We start from the raw sequence: 10,339 nt of genomic DNA on the forward strand, positions 1-10,339 counted from the left end.
AATGGCAAACCTGACGTATTTTGTGATGGATAATTATATCAGCATATGTGTAATCTCTATAGGCATTGTGAATATGGCATTGCTGATACAGGTGGGTACGGGAAAAACGGGGAGAAAATTTGTATCTCAAAATCTCGGGGAAATGAATGATGTAAACTAGAAGTTAATAAAGCATTTGATTTAAAAAAAAGGAGAGGTAAGTCAGTTATCCCTCCTAACTTTCAAATCTATCAATGGCATCATCACTTTTCCAGTAACCAGGCTCAAAATCTTGGAATTATATTTGACTCATCATTCTCTTTATGTCCTCAAATCCTAAGTTAAATAAAAATTTCTCCTGTATTTATTCCTCCTTCATTTAATTAGAAATTTTTTATTCCAAATTTAACCAAAAATTTTTGAATATTTTCATATACAAAGAAAAGTGAAACAAAATTATGTGAAACCGCCTATTACATACAGCTTTGGTTTTTTTAAAAGTATATAAATACAGCACATTACTTTCAAAATTCTCTTCCTAATTTGTTTCTTTCTAAACTTCCTTCTGTTAACTTCTGTGCATGTTTAATTAATTAATTAACAACGCTTCCATAACCTATTTTTCTTTTACTTTGGCAATACAACCTCTCCTTCACATTCCCCCTCCTGAGGAAACAAAAAAAAAAAAAAGGAAAATTACAATCTCTGTAATAAATAAGCATAGTTAAGAAACATAAATTCACAAATGTGCCATTTCCACAAAAATGTATATCTCATTCTGCACCTCAAGTCTATTATCTCTTTGTGGGGAGATAGTTGAGTAACATGCTTCATCGTTAGTACTTTGGATTTGTGGCTGAGCTTAGTTCCAAAATGATTTCCAGAATGGTTAGACAATTTCACAGCTCCACTAGCAATGAATCAATGTGTCCATTTTTCCCAAGGGCAGTTAGGTGGCACAGTGGATAGATCACTGGCCCTCGAGGCAGGAACACCTGAGTTCAAATCTGGCCTCAAGCACTTACTAGCTATGTGTCCCTGGGAGAATCACTTAACCCTGTCTGCCTCAGTTTCCTCACTTGTAAAATGAACTAGAGAAGTAAATGGCAAAGTACCCCATAGTTTTGCCAAGAAAACCCCAAAGGAAATCATGAAGGCACAACTGAAAATGACTCAACAACACATCTTTCCCATTTTCCTTTTTTGTCATCTTTGCTAATCTATTGTGTATGAAGTGAACATCAGAGTTGTTTTAATTTGCACTTCTCTAATTATTAGTAATTCTGGAGCATTTTTATGTAGCTGTTGATAGCTTGGATGTCTTCCTTTTAAAACTACTTGTTCATATCTTTTGACCATTGTAATAGTAATGGCATTTAAAGATTCCCCTGTATTGGCTTGGTTTTTGGTTTGTTTGTGTTAAAACCCAGAGCTTGTTAATCCCACTTGTGGAATGGACTTGTTGAGGTGAAAAGAGAGTGCTGAACTGGGAGGAGCTGGTGACATAAATTTGGAACAAGAGAGAGGCAGAAGGACTTTTTGGAAGCCGCACCTTTGGAGGCAGAGAGAGACTGAGAGGATTGCTGAGGCCATTTTGAATTGCCCAGGACTTTTGAGAGCTGCCACCCAGAGCTGCCAAGGACTGAGGAGACATGGCTGTTATGCTGGTACTTTGTCTGTTTTGATGTTGTTTTGCCAGATTTGTCCACTGGTGAAAGACAGTCCTGTTGTTGCAGAGGGCTTGGAACCTTGCTGTTGGTTCAGAGCTCCAGAGACTGTTCTGCAGACAGAGAGTGAATTCTGTCCACTGGAGAAGGACAGTGCTGTTGTTGCAGAGGTCTTAGAACCTTGCTGTTGGTTCAGAAGCCCTGAAGAAGGATTATCTTGTTGTATGTTTACAGAAATCCTGGGAGAGGGTTTTGCTAATGTTTTCAGGGGTCCTAGGACTGTTCTGCAGACAGAGAATGAATTAATGAAGACACTGGCAATGTATCTTGTGGCCTTGCTAAGCTTTGTCTCCCCAGGAACAAAGATTGCTGAGAACTTGCCTTGTGTCAAGAAGAAAAGACCTGCATTTGGGTATTAAGTGCTGTGCTTAAGCTTGTTGTAACTCTGGGGTAGATTCAATTGTGATCCAGGGGTGGGGAACTTTTGACCTTTTTGTGTTCTATGATTGAACAAATGAATGTACTTTACTTATGATTGGAAACTAATCTCCATTTGAGAAGAGGGGATTTGTGATAGACTAAATGAATGTACAGCCTAGGGGAGGAGTAGTATTTAGAACAGGGACTTTGTAATTGATTGAATGAATGTAAGGTCCTGGGGTGGAGTAGTACTTGGAGATTATTGAATCACACTTAGTAAATGCTGTATTTTGAATGATGTCATATTTTGATCTTCTCTGTTCTTAATTTGTCACTGAATAGAATGGAAAGCACCTATGCTGGTATTTTCAACCTTGGGAAGTTGCCTTTCCTTGGCATTACATTACAACCATTTATCAATTGGAGAATGGCTCTTGTTCTTATATATTCTAATAACTGATTTTCATGAGACACCGTTTTCATCATTAGAAACAAATATGAAAGAGCTTTAGACCAGGTCAGGGGAGCTAAAATCATCTAGTAAAACACCTCATTTTGGGAAAAGGACCCACATGTATAAAAATATTTATAGCAGCTCTTTTTGTGGTGGACAAGAATTAGAAATTGAGGGGATGCCCATCATTTGGGGAATCGCTGAACAAGTTGTGATATACAAATGTAACGGAATACTATTGTTCCATAAGAAATGATGAGCAGGGGCGGCCAGGTAGCACAGCGAGTAAGAGCACCGGCTCCAGTGTCGGGATGATCTGGGGATCAAATCCAGGCTCTGACACTTAGCACCCACCCAGAAATAACTGGCTGTGTAACCTTGAGCAAGTTACTTAACCCCGATTGCTTTAAAAAAAAAAAAAAAAGAAATGATGAGCAGATGGACTTCACAGAAAATGTGGAAAGACTTATATGAACTGATGCTGAGTGAACAGAACCAGGAGAACACAGCACATAGTAACAGCAACACTGTGCAATGATTAACCTCAACAGACTCAGCTCTTCTCAACAGTGCAAAGATCTAAGAAAGACAACTCCAAAAGACTCATGATGGAAAATGTTATTGATATCCAGAGAAAGAACTTTGGAATCTGAATGCAGATCAAAGCATCTATTTGCTCTCTTTTTTTCCTTTTTTGTTTTTTCTTTCTCATGGTTGCTCTTCCATTAGTTCTAATTCTTCTTTACAACATGACTAATGTGAAAATATGTTTAATGTGAATGTATATGTAGAGTCTATATCAGATTGCACACTGTTTGGGGGTAGGGAGAGATGAGAGGGGGGGGAAATTTGAAACTCAAAATCTTATAGAAAAAATGCTGAAAACTAAAAAATAAATTAATTTTTAAAAATTATTATATTAAAAAATTATATTTAAAAAATTTTTAATAAACACCTCATTTTACAGATGAGGAAAGTGAGACCTAGAGACATTAAATGACTTTCTCAAGGTCACACAGGTAATAAAATAAGAAAGATTTCTTTTTACCCAGATCCCCTGACTCCAAATTTGTTTTTTTCCCCCACTGTACCATGTTGTTTCATATCAACTAGATGTGTAATCTTGAGCAAGTATATGTAACCTATCAATGAGTCTCAATTTCCTCGACTACAAAATAAGAGTTGGGATAAGATGATTTTTATGGTTCCTTTCCTGTTCTAAAAATGTTTCATGAAATTCCTCATTTCCTTTTATCTAAACCCTATCCATTCCTATTCATCCTGCAAGATCCAGTTCAATGTCCACTTCAACTGCTAGAGCATATTGAAAAACAATTATATAGTATAAAATTAAATTAAAACAAAACAATTATATATTGTTTGTTTTCATTTCGAGTAAACTCATTTTGTCTTTCCAAATAAATTATAAGTTCCTTGGGGGAAGGGATTATATATTGTATTTCCAAATTCTCTCACTTCATTAGCATAATAATAAACATGTAAGCATTTGTTGACTAACAATTAATTGACATGAATCACTCCATCGTACTCCAATGGATATGTGATATCATTAATAAACATGCTCCTCCCAAAGATGCAGGTGAGGGATGGGTTGTAAAGAGCTATTCATGGCTCTGATACTATGTGACCATGGGCAAGTTGTTTAACCTTTCTCAGTCTCAGTTTACTCAGCTGTAAAACAAGGATAATACTATTTTGTACTGCCTTTGCTCACAGGGTTGATATGAAGATGAGATAAAATAATATATTAAATATAGAAACGCCAATTATCATCATCATCATCATCAACCCAAGCCAACAATGCCCATCAGCACCACACTATTCTTATCCATGTCTTCCCTCCTCTACAAGATGTCTGCGCAATATAGTGAGGGTCTTCTCTTTAACTCCAAACCAATAGATGGATCACATCTGCTTTTTTCTACCACCCCGGAAGAGAAAAATACAGAGTTGAATCAGTCCTGTGTCAACTAGTGAAATTAGATGAAGAGTTTCCTATGGGCTACAGTCTCATATCCCTTTGGACCTGGATGAAAGTCCCATTTCTGCTACCTACAACCTGTGTGTCTTTCATTATCTCTGGGTCTCAAATGCTTTTCAGGGGACTGAAATAAGATCTCTAAAGTACTTCCTTCTACCTTCCTCAATCCTCCCACCCTAAAGTTCTAACTAAATGCTACTCACTTTTTCCACTGTGCTCTCTGGAATTCTTACTTCATAGGCAACAAACTTATTTTCATCTTAGATCTTTTCTCCTTCTACGTTTTCCATTTTCTGGCAATCACTACGATCTGGCTGTCCCTTTCCGTTACTGGCTGCACTTTCCCTCCATTGTTCTTGGCTCACTGGTCAAGGTAGTGGAGTTGGACATTCTTTGCTCTTTGCTCCCTCTGAACCCTTCTAGGTTCTCCCTCTCCTCTCACTACCAGCCTTCTCTCCTCCTCTGAGGTCTATATAAGCCATATCTTCCATCCAATCACAATCCTTGTAGCTGTTATCTATAGAACTCCAGGATATCCTCTTTTCTTCCTCAATGAGTTCAGTGCATGGCTCACAATCTATCACCTCCCCAACTCCTGCCCTCATGCTAAGAAACTTGAACATACATACTGACACTCACTTAAACATTTTAAATTCCTAGATTCTCACTTCCAATGATCTATTCTTCCTCTCCACCTAACCCTATGGGAAGGTGGTAATACTCTTGGATTTTTCCGTCACCCACAAATGTTCCACCTTTATGTTCAAGAACTCTGAAATCCCCTTATCTGACCATAATCTATTGGCTTTTCATCTCTCTCTCTGCTTTGCCTTACAAAACTCACACTGTGACCTCCAATCCCTCAGCCTCTCAGTTTTCTCCCAAGCCATCAACCCTGTACTGGCCACTCTCTTTTTTTTCACCATCCTGACTCCTTGGTGAAACAATCCAACTCTATATTGTGCTCTTCTATTGAGTGCTTTGCCCCCTTCCTACATTGCTGATTGTGCCCTGCCAAGCTTTAGCTTTGGGTCATTCCTGTTATCCACTACCTTTGCTCCTAAACATACGTTGCTGAATGAAGGTGAAGAAAAATCACACAACCATTCTAATTGGGTCTACTACAAATTTATATTACACAATACCTCTACTGGGCCTTGCATCACTGCTGCTAGGCAATTGAGCCTTCTACACCTCCCTTATCAACTCACCATCCCACTATCCACAGTGTTCTTCCAAACCTTTTCATCATTCAAACTTCCCATGGCTTTCATGTTCTTCTATCCTCTTAGTTGAAAACCTTGTATTTTACAGAAAAAGTTGAGGCCATTCACTGGGGCTCCCTCTTCTTCCCTCCTCCTCACCTCATATCATGTAGATGCCTTCTGCCACTATCTCCTCCTTTATCTGTGTCTCACGTGAAGATGGAACCCTACTCCTTGCCAAGGCAAACCCCTCTACCTGCACAAGGAATTCCATTCCTCTTTCCTACAACAGAATACTCTCCTTCCCACCCCAGCCTTGCCTCATCATCCTCACTTATTTTCAATCTTTTCTGGTCTACTGACTTTTCTACTGCCTACAAATATGTCCTTGTCTCCCTCATCCTGGAAAAAAAAAAACCAACCCACACTTGATCCTTCCATTCCCACACTATCATCCTATAATCTTTTCTGCCATTTGTGGCTAAACTCCTTGAAAAAGGCTATCTACAATACAAGTGCCTCCACTTCCTCCCCTTTCCTCTCTTCTTAACTCCTTACAATTGGGTTTCTGACTTCATCTTAGTCAACAGAAACTGCTCTCTCCAAAGTTAGCAATGATCTCCTAATTGCCAAATGCAATGGCCTTTTCTTAATCTTCATTCTTCTTGACCTTTCAGAAGACTCTGACACTGTCAATCTCCTCCTCCCGTTTGATACTTTCTTCTCTCTAGGTTTATGGGACGCCACTCTGGATCTCTTTCTACCTATTTAACCACTCTTTTTTAGTCTCCTTTGCTGTATCTTCATCCAGATCATATCTGCTAATTGTGAGCATCACACAGAACGCTGTCCTGGATCCTCTTTGCTTTTTCCTCTATGCTACTTCACCTGAAGATCTCATCAGCCCCCATGGATTTAATAATCATCTCTATGCTGATGATTCTCAAATCTACTTATCTATCCCTAACTTCTCTGTTGACCTCCAGTCACACATCTCCAACTTTCTTTCAGACATCTTAAACTCAATATGTTCATCAACTCATTATATTTTCCCCTATACCCTAACCACTTCCAAACTTCTCTATTATTTTCAAGGGCACTATTGTCTTTCCAGTCTCCTGGACTCACAACCTACTTGTCACCCTCTATTCCTCACCATCTTTCACCCTCCAAATCCAAACTGTTGCCAAGACCTGCTGATTCCACCTTTGCAACAAGCCTCCTCTTTCTGTGATAACTGCTGCCACCCTAGTATAACATTCATCACCTCATGCCTGGATTACTGAAATAGCCTACTGGTTGGTCTGCTTGATGTAGTCTTTCTACTCTAGTACATCCTCCATTCAGCCACCAAAATAATTTTCTAACAGCACAGGACCAACCATATCAGCCCCATACTTAAAAAACTCCAATGGTTCTGTATCACCTCCAGGATCAAAAACAAAATCTTCTGTTTGGCATTAAAACTCCTTCATAACCTAGCCCCCTTCTACCTCTCCTGTCTTCTTATACCTTACTCTCTGCCATCTTTTGGCTCCAGACATTTTCCCTGGCTGTCCCTCATGTTTAGAACACTGTCCCTCCTCATGGCCACCTCTTGGCTTCCCTGGATTCCATCAGGTCCAAGCTATACGGGAAGCTTTTCCCAGTCACTCTTAGTTATTTCCTGTTAAGTATTTCCTATTTATCCTGTATATAGCTCATTTGTACACATTTGTTTATTTGTTGTCTCTTCCATTAGATTATGACCTCCTCAAGGGCAAAGACCATCTTCTGCCTTTCCTCGTATCCCCAGGGGTTAGGAGAAATAGTAGGTGCTTAATAAATTACTTACTAACCTTCAATCCCATTATTATAAGTCCAGTGTCATATAGTTTGTTGAGGAAGGCAGGAGGAAATGGGAATACGTCTCAAAGGGGACCTTGAGTATTCCCTGTAGCTAGTAGCCTGGGAAAAATCAGTGAAAGGAGGGTCCAGCTGGAAGCCAAGGAAAAATATTCAGAGACAAACACTAAGACATTTTAAGCTTCTACAGAAAAGTCATGGGAAAGAGTTGTAAGGTTCTCTTCCCTCATCCTTTGGGGGAATAACAGGAGAAACAAGTGGAAAAAAGAGGGATCTCCAGAGATACCTGGCTAAAGAGAAACCACATAACAGGCATAAATTATATCATGGGCCCTCTAGGTGGTCAAATTGGTGGTCTTCTGTAGTACTGAGGGTTGCAATATGACAGACAATATTTATACCTTGATTTCAAAAATGGATTAATGATTGCCACTTTGTTTTACTTCCTCAAAAATAGCACCTCTTTTATGGGAGTAAGAGGGGTGATGAGGAAAAAAAGGTATTTGGAGTCTATTTCTTGTTGAAGGAACCCACTGCTAAATCAAGAGCCAGTAAAGAGGGCAAGACCAACAAGGGTGAATGTAACAAGCAGGGAAAGGGAGTAGCTACTGAATAGAGGGGACCAGGGACAAGAGCTGAAGGGGTGTGTTTGGGGGGAGGGGGGTGGAAGAGGTGAGGAATAATTGGGTGCTGGCCTGGCCAGAGGAGGAGGAGGGAAAGGCAGGTGTACTGTACAGCAACAGATGTAGTGTATAAAGTGCTAAATGTATAGATGTGGCCTATAGAGTACTAAAAGGGGCCTCAGAAGACTCGGTTTCTCTGGCTTCAGACATACTTAAAGCTGTGTGACCTGGGCAAGTTATTTAAAGTCTTTAAGTTTCAGTTTCACCTATGTAAAATGATGAGGTTGGAATTGATGACCTATTTATTGTGGTGATTTTTAATCTTTTTTTTGTATCATAGACCCCCTTATCAGTCTAGTGAGGCCTATAGATTAGTGAGAATAATGTTTTAAATGCAAAAAAAAAAATGTATACGATTATAAAGGAAACCAAAGGATGGCGAAAACTGATAGCACTTTTTTCCCATCCAAGTTAACAGATTCCCATTACACTGAAGGAGGGGAATATCTTTTGCCTTTCTTGGTACCAATCCCCAATTCTCAGCACATGTCCTGGCACATTAAGCGCCTATAACAGGCACTTAACAAATGCTCATCGGCTGACTACAATTTATCTACTGGACTCCCAGTTAAGAACCTCTTGATCTAAATTAAAGTTCCTTCCAGTTCCAAAACTATGATCTTATAAGAGAGCTGAGTCAAAGAACAGATAGAGGCTTGGGGACCGGGGGAGAAGAGAAAAGGTGGTTTGAGGGACGAAGGCATACAGTGGGGTTCAGGGGTTAAGAAGGGGTCTCAGGTGTAGAGGAGGGCAGGGTTTGGGGCTGAAAGGAGGGTGGGGTAAGGGCGACCATTAGGAGCAATCAGTCTGACACCATGTGGGCTAGACGGGAGGGCTGAAGCATGAACGTTCCCAAACCGGAGTAAGAAAGTTCGGCCACGAGCAACCTTAGGGGAATAAGGGGGCTGCGGCAGCGGAGCGCTCTGGGGAGCGAAAGGGGGGCATCTACTCGGAAGGGGCGGGGCTGGGCGAGGTCAGCATCCACCACGTCCATCTCAGGAGAAGGATGGAGGAAGGTCCCCCTTCCTGCGTGGACGGCAGCAGCAGCAGGTGGCGATCTGGTCACACCGATGGCTGAAAGCATGGGCCAGTCAGTGAGCGTTTATTAAGCCCCTACCGTGTGCCTACGAGAGCATGGAGATACAGAGAGAGGCTAAGAGAGAGTGCGAGGGAGCCACGGAGGGGAGGAGGCAGCCCTCGATTTCGGAGGGTTCTGGGGTACATACCTGGGGCGGGGGCCGGACAGTCCCCAGCTCCGGCTGCGGCCTCTACGCGGTCGCCGGCGGGGTTCGAGAACCCAGAACCCGAGGTGAGCGGAGCGTCCGACATCTGCAGCGGCAGCCGCAAGCGAGCTAGACGGCGAGAGAACGAACTCGCTCCGGAAACAGCCGAAGCCCGAAGGCCGGGGCGAGGCGGAAAGAGCCGAGGACCGAGTGGAGATGGACCGGAAGGGCCGTGTGCCGGAGCCGCCGCCCCCCAGGAAGGTTCTGCCTCATTCAGGGCCCGTGCGCCCCGGTTCTGGCTTGTAGGAGGCGTGGGGGAAAGGCCGGGAAAGGAGGAGCCCCCTTTGGAGACACTGGGTCTAGGCCATGGCCAGAAAGAGCGAGGGGAGGCCGGCGCGGGGGGGAGCGGGCGCTTCCGGAAGTCGTGGTCTCCATAGAGACGCTCCTGTGGAGGTGCCGGTTGCCTCGGAGGCCGGGAGCGTCCTCCTCCGGCGCGACAATGGCGGGTTTGCCTGAGGGTGATGCCTCCGAGCCTGGGGATGATGGCAACCCAGAGACCCCCGGCTTTGAGGAAAAAGCAGGCCCGAAGCCGCCTCAGGAGGGGACTAGGTCTGAGGCAGAGACTTCTCAGAACCCTGAAGCCGAGCCCCAGGAGCAGCGGGGGATCCCTCAGGACCCTGGGCTGGGGGGCTTCTCTCAGGAGACCACCGAGGAAGTGTCTCCCGAAAAAACAGGGTCAGAGATTCCCGAGGGAACTCAGTTCATTGAAGGCCAGACCCAGGAAGAGACTGAGGAAGAAGAGTCCCCCACAAAGGCAGAGCCAGAGATTCCTAAGGAAACTGAGGCAGAGACTCCCCTGGG

At 42.7% G+C, this 10,339-nt stretch overlaps 2 protein-coding genes across 2 annotated transcripts in view; one reads left to right on the plus strand and one right to left on the minus strand.

Annotated features, from left to right (window-relative positions):
• The window catches only part of TMED8 (transmembrane p24 trafficking protein family member 8), a 42,410-nt gene extending 32,562 nt beyond the window's left edge, over positions 1 to 9,848 (minus strand). Inside the window, exon 1 of the mRNA XM_069092307.1 lies at positions 9,482 to 9,848. Coding sequence (XP_068948408.1) covers positions 9,482 to 9,584 — 103 coding nt within the window. The 5' untranslated portion in view covers positions 9,585 to 9,848. The remainder of the gene's footprint in view (positions 1 to 9,481) is intronic.
• The window catches only part of SAMD15 (sterile alpha motif domain containing 15), a 14,904-nt gene continuing 14,412 nt past the window's right edge, over positions 9,848 to 10,339 (plus strand). Inside the window, 2 exon segments of the mRNA XM_069092305.1 lie at positions 9,848 to 10,332; positions 10,335 to 10,339. The exon segment at positions 10,335 to 10,339 is cut by the window's right edge and continues 621 nt beyond it. Coding sequence (XP_068948406.1) covers positions 9,978 to 10,332; positions 10,335 to 10,339 — 360 coding nt within the window. The 5' untranslated portion in view covers positions 9,848 to 9,977.

This window comes from Petaurus breviceps, unplaced genomic scaffold, assembly GCF_028583685.1.
Source record: "Petaurus breviceps papuanus isolate PSGF00001 unplaced genomic scaffold, PetGlider_PUasm1.0 189, whole genome shotgun sequence".
In the NCBI taxonomy this organism is placed as follows: Eukaryota; Metazoa; Chordata; class Mammalia; order Diprotodontia; family Petauridae; genus Petaurus; species Petaurus breviceps.